The 20,332-nt window shown below is 39.1% G+C and overlaps 1 protein-coding gene across 5 annotated transcripts in view; it reads right to left on the reverse strand.

Annotated features, from left to right (window-relative positions):
* robo1 (roundabout, axon guidance receptor, homolog 1) overlaps positions 1-20,332 on the reverse strand; it is a 323,165-nt gene that overhangs the window by 41,278 nt on the left and 261,555 nt on the right. For all 5 annotated transcript variants that reach the window (XM_084418215.1, XM_084418216.1, XM_084418218.1 and 2 more), the window contains 4 exons: positions 13,082-13,239; positions 5,780-5,900; positions 4,111-4,249; positions 3,814-3,941 (listed from right to left, as the gene is read on the reverse strand). In XM_084418215.1, the coding sequence (XP_084274341.1) occupies positions 3,814-3,941; positions 4,111-4,249; positions 5,780-5,900; positions 13,082-13,239 (546 nt within the window). The remainder of the gene's footprint in view (positions 1-3,813; positions 3,942-4,110; positions 4,250-5,779; positions 5,901-13,081; positions 13,240-20,332) is intronic.

Consider the following 20,332-nt stretch of genomic DNA (forward strand, 5'->3'; position numbering starts at 1 on the left):
AATTATAAGCAAAGATATTTTATATATAGATATAGATATATGAATGGCTTTAAGTAAAGTGTTTATAATATTTTTATATTTTCTATTGAAACTTGGTTTCTATTCTATTGGTCAATAATCTTTTGTTTATGTTACTGGCACACACTTAGACATGCCATGAATCAGAGATGAGTTGTTAGTATTTTTGGACCTCTGTATATTCTGGGTGTACATTTCTGCAAAAAATTTATGTTGTCAACTTTTACTAGCAAATCTCTCATTTTGATTTCAGGGGGTCTTTGATATCAGCCAATTTTCTTGGATATAAATACAGTAGAGACGGACCGAGCTCAAGCCTTCAGCGTCAACGGCAGGAAATAAAAGAGAAAGTCATACTGGTGTTTAATGGAAGGATATGCAGGTATTCCGGAACATAAAAACATACGTAGACGCAATATAAAAACGGCACGATCGCCACGTCTGCTTCATTTGCATGGACAAGGGCACAAAGCAATAAAATTTACATGTAGATGGGGGGGATAAATTTGGGCCATCTGTCCCGTCCTGACACTCTTTAATGGAACCGACGTCGTTGGGATGCCGGTTTTTCATGCATCTTAATGACTCGGAGTGGAGAGACGCTGATTCCTGACGCAAACTCCACTTCAGAGTCCATAACAGCACGGAGCCATTTCATCTTGTAATAAGGATATGTTCATAATATGTGACACAAAGTATGACCCCCTACGACGACAAGCGATTCCTTCTACCGGTGAACCAATCTTAAACCTGTCAAATCATACACTGCCGTAAAGCGTCCGGAGGAATAAAGCTAGAATTTTCAACTAAGTGGGAAGAAAATGAGGCAATTTTGACGTTACCTTGTACGCTCAGAGCGAGCATTAGTTTTTACCCAGGCCTGCTGTGCTGTCACTGTTGCCGGTGACAACCCAGACAAGCGTGCTGATTGGTGGAAGGATGGAAGGTGGATGGATGGTGGTTCTGACAACTTCCTGTTGCTGTCAATGCAGCAAAAATGGTGACGGGTGACAATTGCAACTTACCAGACACAACTGAAAGAGGAACAAAAAAATAGAAGCATGATAAAACACAGATGCGAGAGATGAGCAAATTAACCGCACACAACATGAAGCAAAAATGACAGGAAATGCTTACTGAACAAAATCAGTGCAGTGATGTATTTATGAGCATAACACAAAAACATACAAGAAACATAAGGTGTGGCAAGCACACACACACATTGTAAATATATCATGAGGCTGAAATATATGGCATAAACCACACAAAGAAACTATTCTATCAGTCTTGAGTTGTGAGCGTGAGGCATGAATGGAGGTTTTATTCTTCTGGTCTGGCCAAAGGTTTTATTAGGTGGACAATGTGACCTGGAGTCTGACCCTTTTAAAGCTACAGTGAGTCATTTTTACACCACTAGCCCGACATAACAACACTGGCTCAGCCAATGGCATTCATTTGGAGGCGGGACTACTAGCTTGTCTGAATACTGACATTATTTCTCAAAAAGATTATTTTTGCAAATCTGTTTATTACCGCTAGTGTGTAGAAATGAAACACTTAAACTTCTACTTTAAAACAAATGCAAATTCTTAAAAGCTTGAACAGCGATTTAGACAGCATTTTAACCCTCTTGTTGTGTAAAAACCCTCAATCTCCAGGACTCGTAGCTTTAAAAAGAGTGAAAACAACATGAAATGGCATTCAAAAAGCATTTAGCATCCATAAAGTGACATTTTTCCAAACTACTATTTTTGCCGGGTGGGTTTCATTTGTTAACATTATTTAACTAGATTAGATAACATAAAATAACAATGAACAACACCTCTACAGCATTTAATAACCTCTGTTAACGTTAACAATCAACTTAAATTTAAAAGCTGTACCTAACACTGTGAACTAACATGACAAATAATGAACAGTATTTTTAACTAACATTAACGAAGATTAATAAATGCTACAAAACACATTGTTTATTGTTAGCTCATGTTCGCTAATGCATTAATTAATGTTAAGAAATGAGACCTTATTGCAAATTGTGTAAAGATGGATCGCGCACAATAAAACCGAGGACATTTTGTTAAGCAACTACAGTAAATAAGCCAATTTTAAACTTTAAATGCAATAACTCAGGCCATTTGGAGTCAATCCTGCGAGATGGACAGAGTAACACAAACGAAGGGTGAGAAACGAGGGAAAGCGGTAGATTTGAGAACAGCTGCTTAAAAAGAACTCGACTTGGACGGGGCCGTTTGCTCTTTTGGCAATGGTTGCGGCTCTCGCTCTACTTTGTTTCCATGGCCCATTAGCGGAGCTACTCATGGGACTCGCATGGCATTCTAGCACTTTCCTCAAATACATCAGTACTAATGACTAAATCGCCAGCTGAGAGAGGCCTCGTTTGTACCCAACATTATCTTTTCATGGCCTTTTAACAGTGAACTGACTCTTATTCCAAATTACTTATCTCTGAGAATGTGTGTGTTTGTGTGTACATGTGCGCTTGACATTTACAAATTCTGAATTGACAAATCGTTTAAAGAATCAATTGACTGTTCAATGCACCTATGATGCCAAAACATGCTGTCTAGGAAGGCAGCTGAGCTCACTAATGCAGTTCCTTCAAAACACCAACCAGACAAAAGACATTCTCGAATACAAGTCATCATTTTGATGAATCTCATTCCTTGGCATCTGGAAAGCAAGGTTATGCCAAAGGCAAGTTTAGTAATAAGCCTCTTTCGCTGGATAGATTGGTTATTGAAGCAGACGTGTTTATAAGTCTGGTTCCAATGCTACTGGCCCGCTAAACACACATGTAAAATAATAATTCAGCAATTTCTGTAAGCAATAAAAACCAGTAAAAGCAATAAGCGGTGCAACGAGGAGAAGGAGAAAACTGCTCTGGGGTGTCAGGAGACAATGTGGACATTGTTCTCTGAAGAGTTGAGCCTTCAAGAGTGTGAAACACACTCAAGAGGACGAAACAAAATGGACCTAGAGTGAAATAGATGTGTTCTTATACATAAAGCCACCTTTATGTCGTAGTGATTGATGGTATTTTTATTAACTTTATTTATTACAGATAATAATACATTTTCTTTGTTAAATAGATCCTTGTCCTAGACCTTGCCATTTTAATTTTGATAATCCACTACCAAAATTATCCAATTCTAAATCAAATGAGTGACGTAAATCTAATCCAAATCAATATTTAAATATTTATTGGGAAAAATATCAATTAGTACACACATTACGACAATACCTAGGTTGTGATAAAATATGAATTGCAATTAGTGATAAAAGTAAAGGAATTTTGACCAAAAGTTGAAAATGTTATTTTGTTTTGTGCATTCAGGATGCAAAAAATACAAGCTCCAAATTTAACCCAAGCTAGACGAAGGTTTCAGTAATGTTAAACAATGTAATTTCTACAATAAGGTGTTATCAAAATCAATAAATCATCTGAGATGTGGAAATGACACTGTGGCGGGAATGATGCTTTAGTAAAATGACATTTGTCTCACAAAACAAAAAAAAACTGTTTTCCAACAGCTAGGGGGGAAAAAATGGGAAGGAATATTCACAACGATCCAGCATCCATTCGGACAAATCAATCTGACAACCTGTCAAAGCTGAAAACGTCTGTCAAAAAAAACTAACAGCTGTGAATAAAGGGGTCAAAAACACACACACTCAGATTCCTGTCCACCAAAAGCATTGGTTGCTTCAAATTATAGATTAGCGCTGGCAGGATCAGAGCGGTTTGTCAAACAGCGTGAGATGAGATGTTCTTACCGTGGACGGTGAGGGTGGCGCTGGCCTCCGTCTTCCCCATCATGTTCTCCGCCTGACAGGTGTAAGTACCGGCGTCTCCTGAAGTCAGTCTCTTCAGTTTGAGAGTGTGGTCCTCCCAGATCTCATGCCTGAGAAGACGACGATACACAAACATAGATGCAATTAACCGAGGCCATCCTGATACACTTCATGGACTCTATCTTATCAAGAGGTTCTTTAAGACTTTAAAGGACAGGCATTTCTCATTTGCATTTAATTGGCTTAATATAGGCTAACTAGACGTTTTATCACTCGTACCGTCCCTTGGGTAGATCTCCGTCCTCTTTCCTCCAGCGGATGGTGGGCACGGGGTCTCCTTGAGCTTCACACCTGAACTCAACACTCTGGTCCACCAGAACAGACTGACTGCTCGGCTTTCGCAAGAAGCTGGGCCTCTCTGCACACAAACACAAAGCGTATTATGTAATACAAGAAGTTTCCCAGAATTCCCTATGAGATATTCCCTTCGCTGATCCGATTATGAACTTCCAGCGATCTACTGAACTCTGACTTGTTGTTTTAGCCTAAACTTTCATGCAGCTAATCCTAAAGTAAGCTTCCTATCTGAATTATTTATTAAGATCATATCTCTTTGATGTTAGGATACTAATAATCTGTTAGAGGGACAGTCCACCCAAAAATGAACACTCTGTCATCATTTACTCACCCTCGAGTTGTTCTAAACCTTTATGAGTTTCTTTGGTCTGTTGAACACAAAATAAGATATTTTGAACAGTGTTCATTACCAAACTGTTTCTAGTCCCCATTGACTTCCATGGTATATATATATATATATATATATATATATATATATATATATATATATAATTTTTTTTTTTTTTTTTTCATACTATGGAAGTCAGTGGGGTCCATCAACTGTCTGGTTACCAACATTCTTCAAAATATCTTCTTTTGTGTTCAACAGAACAAAGAAATTCATACACGTTTGCAACAACTTGGATATGAGTATATGATAAAATGTTCATTTTTGGGTGAACTATTACTTTAAAAATAGGACTATCTAACCCACTGATATGAAGAAACATCAGTACAGTCCCTTTAAAGGCATGTTTATCACGGCAGTTCATTTCATGTGTTCTGATTTCTTGAACAACCAATGGAATGGGTTAGGGGAGGAGCTATCTATTTGAACAACCAATGGCATGGGGAAGTGTATTCAAAATCTGTTATAAAACAGTCATTATTTTTGACATTCTGTTATGTGACTCTACTGCCACTAAAGATGGCACACTTCACCTCTAAATTGAATCTGAGGAGATGTTTTTGGAGGAATTATGTTTTGCTCCATTTCTTACACTTGATCTAAATTGAAAATGACAATAAACTTGACTTGACTTGGCATGGCTGGTGACTTTCTCCCTGTAATGTGTAAATATGCAAGCAGACATTGAATAATGATGGCGTTGAGGAAGGCTGTGTTGCAGGGATTAAGGAGGGAAGGTCAAAAGCCACAGCTCTGATGTGGAATAGTGTAAACTGATATGTTAAGGTGTTGGACGACACAATGTATATTTTTGTGTGTATGTGTGAATGAAGGGGAGTGTGAAGGGTGAGCTGGTATTTGTTTCATGGCAAACTCTGATGATAAGGTTTAAGGGTCCATGTCTCCTAAACGGGGTCAATGACACGCTGGAGTCTTCCTACAGCTAAGCACACAAACTCTAAACATCTGGATTCTCTCCTGCTCTGCCCATAAACAAACACTTCATACAACGTGTGTGTGTGTTTAAGTGAATCCATCTGCATGCTTTTCACAATCAAATGCACCAGAGGTTTGTGTGGGAACCTGATTATATATACACATGTGCGTCTTAAAGAAGGCAGATCAGATGCGGGAGTATTTGAGAATCAGACATCTGATTAACTGAAATACATAAATTAAAGCAGAAATATATCGAAAACTTACCAAGAACAGTCAACTCTGCGATCTCGCTCTCTCGTTCCCCCATCATGTTGGTTCCCACGCACACGTACTTCCCTGCATCCGTTTTGCGGGTGTTGGTAATCATCAGTTTTCCTCCTCGTATCTGATGGACAGATCACATGAGAAGTCATAAATATAAGGATTAAAGGACATAGTGACACAATGCGACACAATGCAAACCCCTCCATAATCACACAAAAACTACTGCAAAAATAAAAAATAATTATATATACACATGTATATATACTGTATTATCAATATATCAGTGCAACGTGTGTTGTGGCTATTCAGGTGGCTTATAGCTTCCCTTTTTTTTCTCAGGCAATTGTACAGGCAGCTGGGGGTCCGCTTTCACCTGAGCAGATCAAAATCATACACAACAAATCTGACCCCCGCATCAGGGGACCACACGGTGAGAGTCAATGAGGGGGATCAGAATGTGGCGGCTCTCCTACGGCCCCCTACCTGCCTGCACTTACACAGGTCAACATGTGGGTTCACTTTATGGCAGATAATGTCATGTCTCATTGATTATCATTCACTGCGGTCAGTGTTGAGTCCAGCGGCTGGATCTGACTGTGTTTAACATATGTGGAATGTGTAAACAGAGTCTCAGTGACAAAGACCAGAGGCATTCGCTGTATATTCCATAATTTACAAATTAGATACAGATATTACACTTATGAGACACAAATGCCACATTCAATCTTCAATCTGCACAAAAATGTGACACTGTAGCTAAAAAAAAATCATGGATGGATGAATGGACGGATGAAACAACGATGAAACAAAAGATGATGGGTGGTTGATGGATAAATGGATGAATGAAATAAGATGGATGAATGAATGAATGGAACGATGAAATGTATATTTGGAACGATATTTGGAACGATAAAAAACGATGGATTTTGAATTGGATGGATGAATGATGGATGGAACAATAAAAACAAAAGATGATGGATGGATGAATGATGGATGGAACAATAAAACAAAATGGATATTTGATGGATTAATAGATGGATGAATAGAACGATGATGGATTCATGATGGATGTTAAACCGGTTAAACCGGATGTTAAACCGTTAAACCACATGTTAAACCGATGGATAAATGGATGGAATGAATGGAACGATGAAAAAGATTATGGATGGATGGATGGAACGATGAAACAAAAGATGATGGATGGTTGATGGATAGCACGATGAAACAAAAGATGGTTGCTGGCTGAATGGAACATTGAACATTGATGGAACATTGAAACAAAAGATGATGGAGTTTTGATGGATGAATGGATGGAATGATGAAACGGATGGATGGTGGATGGTTTATGCGTAGATGGAATGATGAAACAAAAGATGGTTGGATGGAACAATGAAACAAAACATTATGGATGAATGGAATGATGAAACAAAATATGAATGGATGGATGGTTGATGGAACGATGAAACAAAAGATGGTTGGATAGATGGAACAATAAACAGACAGCCAGCCAGACAGATGAAAGTATGGAAAGTATAAATAATAGTATTAATGAACATTAAAATGTACATTTTTCACTCTGTTCACAAACTCTCAGAGGTGTAAAATAAGAGTTTTATCTGATTGGTTTTACAGTCATTTACATTTAAAGGACTGCAAACATCTAAACAAAACATTCACTAGGTCTCATGGGACGTCTCTGAGTACTTCCAAACCGTACACGTTCTAAAACGTTCTGAAGCATTCTTGAGCCCTGTCGCCTCTCCTAAATATTAATGGTGGAAAAGAGTCTTTAAACAAAGGAGAGGTCAGAGGGGAAAGGAAGGAGGGTGAGTTTATTTAAGGCACCCTATGGTGTTGGAGAGGTTTTGAAGTGTCATTATGTTACTGTTTGTTTGAGCGAGAGCTTAACGGCTGAAACGGCACAAGACTCGCAAAGCAGACAAGGTCAGGTCAGACGTAGGAGTGGGATAATGTGTGTGTGAGTATTAAGGAACTAATACAGTGAAGAACCCAAAGGAAAAGTGAGAATGTGCCTCAGGAAAAACTCAAGATCCATTTCAAAAGATAGCGAGCTGCTTGTTGCAATGTATTGTGGTATTGCCTTATCTGTTAATGAAAACATGTAGCAGAATCTGAAAGCGCACCTAAGAAACTTAACAACTGTCTAGATAGGAAGCTTGCTAGGTTCCATAACAAAATTACTATCTGATTGCTATGACACGTAACATGCCGCAGAGCTCTGCTAGACAGCCCAAAAACTCCTCTTCACGTCCAAAGTACACGCAGACACATATTTGGAGTTCCATCACAGCAGGACAGCTTTACTCTCGGTCCAGAGTCAATGAACACGCCTTCGCTCCCTCCGTCCTCGGATGCGATCAATCTGAGCATTGGGAGATCGCTTTATTCGCATGCCTTTTGTCTTGTGTGGTTTGGCTCATACGTGCTCATTCAGGGCTCACGGTGTGGAGTCACTCAGCAGACCATGATAATCACACACCGACTCAGAACAAAAAGCTGCAAAACAATACAGAGCGCGCTGCTCCAGTTAATTTGAGCAGACTGCAGCAATTACTGCTGAAAAGCAATTAATGGCCACATTGGAGCTTCTTAATTTAGAGATAACAGTGGAACGCAAAACAAATGAATAATGCTGATGCTCATTGCTGTATGCAGAGCTGTAGTTGAGCCAATGTTTCGGGAAAAAAAATCAGTTAATTGCTGTGAAGTGCATTTTGCCCCCAAACAAAAAAACAAAGACAAAGATGCTTCTTACAGGAAAACAACATGTTTACACTCTTTGCACAATTAAACCATTCTCCATTCTCATAATGGCCACTCTCAAGTCTCATTGCTGTAATAAAAAAAAAAATATATATATATATATATATATATATATATATTTTTTTTTTTCATCCATATGTTTTTTTCTCACTGCTGTAATAATAAAAATAAATAAATAAATAAATAAATATATATATATATATATATAAACACAGACACACACACACACACACACACACACACGTGCACACACACAGACACACACACACGCACACACACACACACACGCACGCACACACACACAGTGGGGAGAACAAGTATTTGATACACTGCCGATTTACAAAGCATGTAGAGGTCTGTCATTTTTATCATATGTACACTTCAACTGTGAGAGACGGAATCTAAAACAAAAATCCAGAAAATCACATTGTATGATTTTTAAATAATTAATTTGCATTTTATTGCATGACATAAGTATTTGATCACCTACCAATCAGTAAGAATTCCGGCTCTCACAGACCTGTTAGTTTTTCTTTAAGAAGCCCTCCTGTTCTCCACTCATTACCTGCACCTGTTTGAACTCGTTACCTGTATAAAAGACACCTGTCCACACACTCAATCAAACAGACTCCAACCTCTCCACAATGGCCAAGACCAAAGAGCTGTGTAAGGACATCAGGGATAAAATTGTAGACCTGCACAAGGCTGGGATGGGCTACAGGACAATAGGCAAGCAGCTTAGTGAGAAGGCAACAACTGTTGCCGCAATTATTAGAAAATGGAAGAAGTTCAAGATGACGGTCAATCTCCCTCGGTCTGGGGCACCATGCAAGATCTCACCTCGTGGGGCATCAATGATCATGAGGAAGGTGAGGGATCAGCCCAGAACTACATGGCAGGACCTGGTCAATGACCTGAAGAGAGCTGGGACCACAGTCTCAAAGAAAACCATTAGTAACACACTACGCTGTCATGGATTAAATCCCCTGCTCAAGCCAGCGCATGTCCAGGCCCGTCTGAAGTTTGCCAATGACCATCTGGATGATCCAGAGGAGGAATGGGAGAAGGTCATGTGGTCTGATGAGCCAAAAATAGAGCTTTTTGGTCTAAACTCCACTCGCCGTGTTTGGAGGAAGAAGAAGGATGAGTACAACCCCAAGAACACCATCCCAACCGTGAAGCATGGAGGTGGAAACATCATGCTTTGGGGATGCTTTTCTACAAAGGGGACAGGACGACTGAACCATATTGAGGGGAGGATGAATGGGGCCATGTATCGCGAGATCTTGGCCATCAACCTCCTTCCCTTAGTAAGAGCATTGAAGATGGGTCATGGCTGGGTCTTCCAGCATGACAACGACCCGAAACACACAGCCAGGGCAACTAAGGAGTGGCTCCGTAAGAAGCATCTCATGGTCCTGGAGTGGCCTAGCCAGTCTCCAGACCTGAACCCAATAGAAAATCTTTGGAGGGAGCTGAAAGTCCGTATTGCCCAGCGATACCCCCAAAAACTGAAGGATCTGAAGAAAGGTCTGTATGGAGGAGTGGGCCAAAATCCCTGCTGCAGTGTGTGCAAACCTGGTCAAGAACTACAGGAAACGTATGATCTCTGTAATTGCAAACAAAGTTTTCTGTACCAAATATTAAGTTCTGCTTTTCTGATGTATCAAATACTTATGTCATGCAATAAAATGCAAATTAATTACTTAAAAATCATACAATGTGATTTTCTGGATTTTTGTTTTAGATTCCATCACTCACAGTTGAAGAGTACCTATGATAAAAATTACAGACTTCTACAATTCTACATGCTTTGTAAGTGGGAAAACCTGCAAAATCGGCAGTGTATCAAATACTTGTTCTCCCCACTGTATATACACATACACACATACATACAGATATACACACATATATATATACATATATATACATACATATATATATATATATATATATATATATATATATATATATATATATATATATATATATACATATACACATACATATATATATATATACACATACATATATATATATATATATATATATATATATATAGCTTATTGTAGAATGATATAAACAGTGAAACGATTCCAGTGCTGATACTGGTAGAATATCGCACGGCTGGAAAAGGCTTTCAGCCAATCAGATTCGAGAACCAGAAAGACCTGTTGTGTATATATATATATATATATATATGTATTACAATTTTGTGCTTCCTTTAATTTTTCTAAGCATATTTTTATTTACATAATTTAAGACGGTACAACAACATATCTATCTATACATACATATGGCCAATATTAAATTGTGTGTGTTTGACCTACATTATGAGGACCCTTATAATGTAGTGTGTATTCAGGTTTCAGGCCATGCCCCATACATTATGAGTACATGCCGATGTCCTCATAATTCAAATTGCTAAAAAAAACATACCAAAAACGTTTTTTTCATTAAAAATGTAGCAACGCAGAATGTTTTCTGTTTAGGTTTAGGGGCTAGAAAATGTCATTAGCTCAGTATAAAAACCATTACGCCTATGAAACGTCCTCATAATGATAGGAGTACCAACATGTGGGTGTGTTTGAGATGACCATACAGTTTAATGTCTACATAATTGTAGACTGCAGACTACAGATAAGCTACACACACACACATACACCACCACCACCACCACTAACATCAACAACAAACTTGATCTGGTTTGATTCAGCCATTCTAATCAGCACAATCGCAACATCATAGTTACACATTGTCATAACTTTGGAATGGTTGTCGTAACACATTCCTTCATTGCCTTTTTAGTCAGTGCTAAGCAGTAAAATGGTATTCTCAAAAAACCCTGTCTACGGTTTGATTAAAAATAACAAAACCCCCCAAACCACCTTTAGCCTTATTCTACACAAATAAGCCACGTGGAAAACGAGCAGCGGCGTGCACATCAAAGTCACTCTTTTAACGACAAAAGAGGCCTGATTTATCCCGTTACTTAATTTCCCACACATTTAATTAGAAAAACCTAATTGGTGGCCCTGGTTTAAAGACTGCATTAAATCAGCAGAGAGAGAGTTTTCGGCTCGTGAACGCTGGCGAAGGCAAACTTTCATTCCCACATGCCCTTCCAATCAGATGAATGGGCTCCATTAATTTTCCCCGACAGAGTCGGCCATGACGCAGTTTAAACACTCATCAGCAGAAGCCCTAATCGGCCTTCATTTGCTGGAAAAATGCAGCAGAAGCAATTGTTATCCACATGCATTAAATAAGGGAACTTCTTTTCGCTGTGTCTTTTTTATTAACAAATCAGCAGGTCTTTGTTAGTACCTCTAAAATGAAAATTAGGAAGTGACCTGGTTTGATTTGCAAACACAAGGCCGGATGTGAAGCTCATATTTTTTATTGAATACAGCAACAGTAAGTCATCCATAAAAAATGTGTGTTATTTGAGCAGTAAATTTGTTTGAGTCATCAATTTTGAAGTGGGACTACCGTTTTAGGCGGATAAAATTCTCGTTATTCGTACTATCCCACAAATCCTGTCAGCCGAGCTTAAAATCTAACTTTGATTTTCAACCTTTATATGTTTACTATTCGTCCATGTTACCCAGACAGAGAAATTCACGTTTATTTCTCAGCAAAAGTCCACCGGATGATGTGTTTTGCGGTTGCTCTGACTTTTGACAGCTCCAGAGCTTTCATGAAAACTACAGATTATACTTCGGCATTTTTGTATTTCGTCGGATCAACAGAGGGTTATTAACAGAACAGTTATTGTAAGGGTTTATGACTGAAAACTGTATCGTGCTTTGTCTACTCTTTAAACAGCATTATGGTGAAAGTGGAACACTATGGCTTACCTGTACGAGACAGCGTTTTTCTTTCGGGAGGAACTACTGACAGAATGGTAGTTTTTGCTAAACCCTCCATTTGACCCAAAACACTGTGCTCATGGTCATCCAGTTTGAAGTGTTGACTACAAACACAGAGGTTAAGATTTTCGCAGCGTTCTCTCCATATGTACAATTTTTGCAGCTTTTAGCCATTGCCTAAAACACACTGGATCCTTCACAGGAAACGGAAACTCATTCCCGCTAAACGTTTACTTTTTGAATTCTTGCACACAGGAACTATAAGTCGACAGCATTATGACTAAAAGTTTGCTAAAAAGTATTTCCTTCTAAATCAAGGCAATATTTGACTCTGATCAAGTGTATCCAATAGTTGCAGACTGGTGGGAGTGGCCTTGGACGGCAACATTCCCAGTGCATTATGGGTGTTGAAGTTTTCCTACCTATTGGTAAAAGGGAAGACAACATCCTTTTTTCTCTGTTTTCTCTAGTCAAAATTACAAAAATGTGTTCGCCTTTCTACTGCACAGGCACAGGCAGACAAGTTATATTGAAAGCCCATTTTGCCAGCTGTGAAGTATCTCTTTAACCAGCCAGTGTAAAACACTCTTCCACCAGCTAGATGAAGCAGCACTAACCAGCTGGAATCACTGTCAGATATGCTTACCGTTATCCTCTCATCTCTGTCGTCGATGGTGACTCCATCTTTCTTCCAGGAGATGGTGGGTTCTGGGTGTCCACGGGGCGGCTGGCACTCCATGACCGCTGGCTCGCCCGCCGCCACCATCACGTCCACGGGGTTCTGTCGGAAATCATCTCGAAGAACTGGTAAAAAGAGAGAGAAAAACAGGGATATTAGAAACACGAACAGCATTTCTATCAGGAAACTACACACGCTAACATTTAAAGAAGAGGAATAACAAATTAGAAACCATGAGAGGATCATTTTTCTACTCTTTCCAAGTGCAAACCACCTCTAATTTACTTCAAACATACAAAGATTAAACCTAAAACTTCTGTTTACATTAGCTAAAAAGACACAAAAGAGGGTTTGGAATATAAAGTGCTCTTCCTGCATGGAAATGTAAGTGATATTAATGTGGGACACAAGATTGAACATTCATCTAGACCACTGCTGAAGTGTGCAATAACGTCTGAACCCAAAAAACACACACGTGTTTAAGTCTAAGCATCTTAGTCGACCCTGTTACCCTTCTGACGGATTTGCTTAAAGTGTTCCCATTAATCCGAGAAAGCATGCCTTTCACAGTGCCATGTAGATACTGTACAGCAGCACATTAGATTAGTCCAATGTTTTAAATTATACACACATGACATGGGAAAAGCACATGTGGTGAAACACAGCAACTTGACTCGAGATATTTTCCAAAACCCAGTGAGCTGCCAACCTAGAAACTATTTAAGTATGTAAAGTAAACCATAATTGCTTTTGCAAAGCACATTTCTGATCTTATTACAAATCTTATTGGGCATTTTTACAAAAAAATATTAATGTTCACCTTGTTTTTGGAAACATTACAATTAATTTTTTCTTTTTTTTGAAAGAAGTATCTGTTGCTCACCAAGGTTCCATTTATTTAGGCTAATCAAATATACAGTAAAAACAGTACAATTGTGGAATATTATTACAATTTAAACAGTATATATTTATCCTGTGACGGTAAAGCTGAATTTTCAGCATCATTACTCCAGTCTTCAGTGTCACATGATCCTTCAGAAATCATTCTAATATGATAATTTTGAGTTCAAGAAACATGTATTATTTATTATTATATTATTGTATCCATATACTATTATTATTAATATTATTACTATTGTTTATTAGTACTATATGTTAAAAGATTACCAAGGTGAACATGTGTGTATAATATTTTTAATTTATATTTATTCTTAAATATTTTATATAAAAAAAAAAAAAAAAAAAATATATATATATATATATATATATATATATAAAATTTCTTTTTTATTTGTTAAAAGAATAAATATTACATAAAAAATTAAGCACGTATCAGTAACGCTCCCCTTTTTCATAAAAGTACGTGCAAGTTGACAAAATGGAAACTTCTTTGGGCTCTCACGCCCCTGAACGTGTTCCTGTCGGCACGATTACCCTCAGCTCTAGATCAAAGTGAGATGCTCAAGGTAACCTGAACTCCTGACTGCCTCCAAATTCCTTTAAGACTTTAAGCACTTAATTGGCCATATGATTCCAGTTTCTACTGCTTGTAATGTCACAGCAGGTAAAAGTCCTCCTTTCCCCACTGAAAAATGTCCAAGCGGAGGTGATTCGCTGAAAGAAATGGAAATAATTTCTTCTCCTCATCTCTTGCTCTCTTTTTCCATCATTTCTCTGTAACAATCTCTCAAGCATATCATTCCTTCCAGCCAAGGGTTTCAACAGGCATCTCGTTTTCCTCGACCGGCTTAATTAGGCAGTCTATAGAGGAAAGACACGCATGCACACCAGAAGATCACTGGCCGGTGAGAGAGATGAGGGTCAGTGTCTAATGTGAACTGTGTTCGCTCTCCATGGATCAGCTAAGGGATTCGGATTTCCGCAGCGGATCAACAAACTTGGATTGAGTTTGCAGAGTTGTGTGAACCCACCTCACGCTTGATTTGCACCCTGAGCTGAGAAACCTGATAGCATGCTTGCTTTCTAACAGGGCCTTGTGGGGAAAGTTGTGTGTGTGTACATATGTCAAGTTCTGAAAATGTCTACAAAATGGGAATGGAGTCCTGGAAATGATATAAACCACTGAAGTGAGACAGAAAGAGTGACGGCAAGAGAGAGAAACCAAGCCCGTCTCTTTAAAGTGACAGTTCACCCAAAAAAGTAATATAACCTGCTTTCTTCTATGAAACACACACTTTTGAAGAACATCGAATATACTACACAAGTCATATTAATTACTTTTATTCTGCTTTTGCATTCTATTTGAATGCATCAGTCCATATTCAGTGTAATTGTATGAAAAATGATCTACCAGTATACTGTTCGAAATTTTTCCTTTTTGTGCTCACAGAATGTCATATTGGTTTAAAATGGCATAACGGTGAATATACAGTATGATAACATAATTTTCATTGAGAATTATGCCTTTAAACCTCGTGGTCAAAACTGGCACTGAATGAAAAAAAAAAAAAAAAACACAATAAGTATATCCCCTAGTAATTTTACTTGACTAAAAAGCTTCAAATATGTACACAAACTACTGAATGCTCAGTCTCTTCTCTACTAAACCTGGCAACCCAAAAGCGCTTGTTCAGTTTGCAGAACTTTATGCTTCACAGAAATTTGAAACAGATGCGGTAACGTCAAATTAAAATGAGATTTGCATTGATATGCCTTCGACATTAATGAAATGAATATTTAATACCACACATGGGCTACAGAGGGATGATAGTAAGAGCTCTGCTGGGCGGAAATGAAATGGATTTTGCTGAGCCACCACTGAGGGTTTTTCTGGAGTGTTCTACTGGAGCCATTGGGGAACTGGAGATTTGCTAAAAAAAGCACTTCAAAAACCCAGAGCTGGCAAAGACGCAGGGAGATTTGTCAGGAACGGGATTGTGGGCCTTGAAGAGAAACCATGGGGAACGACCAAAATACAGCAGTTGCAGTAGAATAAATATGTATTATAATCACAACGTCTATCTGCTTAGAAGTTTCCTAAACATCATCATGCTGAAAAGCCCAGCAAATGGTGTTTTATGGATGTTGGTGTGCTAGTTTGTCCCCAGCAGACTGCCTAACCTCATCTGGTTTAGGATTACTTGCACTTTTAAGCCAAAAAGATCACAATAATTCACCGGTCTAACTAGCAAGAACCTGGTTCTTCACTAGCTTAACCAGCAATGTGTTCACCAAACTAGCTCTAACTAGTCAGGAATTCAGATGTGTAGGTTTCAAACCATGGGGAATTCTGCTACAGACAAGGAAAGCAATTTTAAGCAATTCATAACTTCCAGCATCTGTCCAATCGAGTATCACGTACAAAACGAAATGTCATTGGGGCGGAAATTGGGGAATCGTGAGAATATTTAGAGGAACAGAAACGAGAACGTGTACTGTATGTCAGGTTTGCGAGAACAATTCCACATGAACAATGTGCGTATGCGAACGCAATCGTTCCCAGATGTGAACCCACGGAAAACCGCCGCACATTCCCTCTCCTCCAGATCATCTGTCCACATGGTGCCTGCTAAACATAATACAAAAATGGAGGGATGACAAATTAGAGCGAGACCTCATTTAGAACGCTCTTCGCCTCCCGGGTCACCGCGCCATTGCAGGTCAGACTGAAGCTGGAGTCATGCCAGTCGCTGGTTATCCAACACTTAAGACCACCCGCTAAAAGAGTGCGTTCAGAAGAATGAAGAACGGGTAGGAAAAGCCAAAAAAAAATTAAAATAAATGCCTTTACAAAAACTACTGTGGCGGCACGAACTAAGTGACAGTAAAGCAATTCCATGATACTTTTGATATATACCATGGTACCATGATTTTAAAAGGTAAATTCTAGCTGATAATTATTGTTAGACTGATGCAGTAAATAAATCAATTTAAAGTGTTACCAAATCAATTAAAAACAAAATAATAATTACTAAGATTATTAGTTAATTAAATAGACCAATATAAATAATTATTTTAGTATAAATGTATTACTTTTTTATTAAAATGTTTTAATCTTATAAATTTATTATTGTTTTCTATTAAAATGTATTTATTTATTTAAACTTATTTAATCTATTTTGTCTGAAAAAAATCGACAGGTGAACACGAAATTATAATACATCTCAATATTATAAAGTTGAAAATATACTGCATACTGTTTTTAAGATTTGCAATATTACATTCAAAAGTGTCATTCCATTTTATTGTGGTTTAAAAGATTACATTTAAGTGGGTTATAGAAGATGGCAAAGGTAATCTGAAAATAAAAATAGTGGAAATAAGCAAGCACAACTAAATATCCAATATCACCTGACTCTGTCACCTGACTACTTTATTAATGGATGCTCAACATTCCAAAGAAAAACAATAATAATAATCCTTTACCAAAAATGAAATAACTGAAATTATGCCATTTAGCCATGTTTCTTTTTTTTTAAACTAGCATTCATTATGGCTCGTAATGCACACTTTTTTTCCTTACTGAATTCAATGTTTAACTCAAACTGCTGTAGTAAAATGGACAACAAATAGCAATACACTCTGACTAAACAAGTATAAATGCAAAAATTACTAGCTAGCCAAACATCTAGTGGACGATAATCTCGAGTTTCCTTCCACCTCACCAAATGCCTCGTCCACTCTTCCTCCCTCCATTATTTTCCACCAAACCATCATGAGTGCCCACCTCATTCATCACTGCCTGATGCTTGAACCCTCTCCTCTGTCTGTAGGGTCTCCAGGGCTGGTGAGGGCCAGAACTTGCCGCTGGAAATGCACACTTTAGAGAGGACATACTATACCTGCCTAGAGTCTCAAAGAGCGGATCGATACGCTGCTCTCATTAGCAGCAGAGAGCTGGGAGGAGATGGGGAGGGGGGGGGAGATACAAACCCGCTAGTGCGTTCACAGCAAGCTAACCCTGCCTGGAGCTGCGGCGTCCGCTGGGGTTTACAACTCTCGCTCTTTCTCTTTCGCTCTCCGCAGCTGATACCGCTCTCCTGGTGAGTCTCGACTTCAAAGGAAGGCCCCCAGCTACGGTGCGTTAACCCCCTGCTCCTGCGCCCATGTGGCGGCACGGTCAAGGTCTGGTGTGTGCGCGGATAAGGTGTCTGTCTCTGAGGAGACGGGACGAAGCAAAGCAATCTCCTGCACTTTCTCCAGAGGATAACTGGCTCCCTGACTGAGCCTGGTTTCTCCCAAGCTTCTGTTTTTGTCACCTGATGGTGTTAGGTTATTTGCCACTGTCACCTTTGACTTGCTTAGTTGGGGTTTGAAAGACACTTAATATTCAGTAATATAGACCTTAGTCAGGTTAGACTCTATATTGAATTTAACACGGGTGAAAATGAGGTTGTCCCTCACAGGCTTACAATCTTTACTTTGGCAAGCATTGTATAAAGGTCATAGATCATGTGATATTCACAACTCCTTGACACTTCTGAATGAGAACAAAAGGGGCTTTTGCACCGGAGGAACCTTTTCATAGTTCCTAGAACTAATTGCAGAAGTACCCCCCTTTCTGGCATGTTCGCACTTCAGGACCTGGGAACGAATTTAGTTCTAGGAGCTAAATGAGCTCCTACTTCAGAGTAGGGTCTAACCCAACACAACAGGAACTAACACTGACGTAAGTGTACATTGATTGGTCGAACGCACGAACGCGAAACACCAACACCCCTCCCTTTTTAAAAAGCTGTGTAAACACGCACACTTTACTCCACAATAAACATACAGAAAGCTAATGTTAATGGCATTTACCTGTCGCATTTGTCTGCGGCATTGTGTTCTTTTCTCAGCCTTAATGATATGTAGCAATGCAAGGTGTCGTAGAAGATTTCGTCCCTTCTTGCTCTTTCCATCGCATAACTTATGCATCTACATTCCACCTACGTAATCATGAATCCCACAACACACAACAAAAACACAGCTCCGATCAAGGCGTCCTCCATTCTCTAGTTCTTGACGTTGTCGAATGCCGCGCTATCGCTGTTGGTCGGCTTATGTCACTTCAGAGTTCCTTGTTCAAAGTATTGTTTCAAGCGCTGTATAAATAAAGACGACTTGACTTTAAACCAAATATCGGCACTTTAAACCAATAAGGCTCCTTTTGAGCATTTGCAAGAGCGTGTACGGCATCTGGCGATGGGGTAAACAGTGGCGTACGCTTCAGCTATGCAGAAATAAACAGACAGTATGTGAACGGCAACCAACGAACAAACGTTCGAAAAGAAGCACCCGTCACGCTTACACTTAGCCAGCACACCTGACAGAGGCGTTTCAGATCAAATCTCCCCTATCGCTCTCGCAATGACCTCAAAACGAGGCTCGTGCTCTGATGTGCCTCAATGTGTGTGTGGAAATAAAGGCTTCTTTTCAACCCCTCCACGGTCTGTTAGTCTTCAGGGGGCCTGTGGAAATGAAACAGCAGGCACATGATTTTACTGCCATATGCTTTGCTTGGCACTGATGAAGGACAAGTCCTCCCTTAACTATTCAATTACCTAGTGACCTGTTTTTTTAGGGGTGGCAGACACGGTACAGGACATGTAGTGTACTTCAGTGGGGTGATTTAGAGGGTCTTATAACTCATTTGGGAGTGCTAAAGTGTGTTAACATAGAGGAAAAAAAGTTACATTAGGACGGGAGTTGGGAGACTTTTCCCAACTCGACCGACCAGCCGGTTCCAGCAAGAAGGGATTATGAGAGAAAGAAAAAAAAAGAGGAAGCTCCAATCAAGAGATTTAAACAATGACGCTACTATCAATAAACAAATATGAGGGAAACATCATTTTGGTGGCCGTCAGGGATTGAAACTTGGCCTAACTGGCTACGATTATGAACACATTTAACAAGTCGCTGGAGATGGCAAACAAAAGCGAAGTTGGAATCGAATGGAAACGGTTTCGGTTGATTAATAGTACTTGTCAGGTTTTAGTGACCTGTTATTTTAGGGTGGCGGACTAAGAAAAGGGCTAATTCATCAAGTCTAGTGGAAGAGGACCTGAAAGGAAACCGCTATTGATAGGAGTCCCTGCCTCATTCAGAAAGGCGACCCTAAAAAGCGCAGGAGACAGAGAGTCTATTCACTATACCTGTTTATTAACACGGTCAGAGCTGTTTGTAGTTGTTAGAAGAATGGCAGGAGGTTTCCAAACCAGGTTTAGGTCATGTCCAGCATGCAGCAAGGCAGACTGGGAAAATGTAGCCATTTAAATA

The sequence above is a fragment of the Rutilus rutilus genome, assembly GCF_951802725.1.
Source record: "Rutilus rutilus genome assembly, chromosome: 9".
Classification (NCBI taxonomy): Eukaryota; Metazoa; Chordata; class Actinopteri; order Cypriniformes; family Leuciscidae; genus Rutilus; species Rutilus rutilus.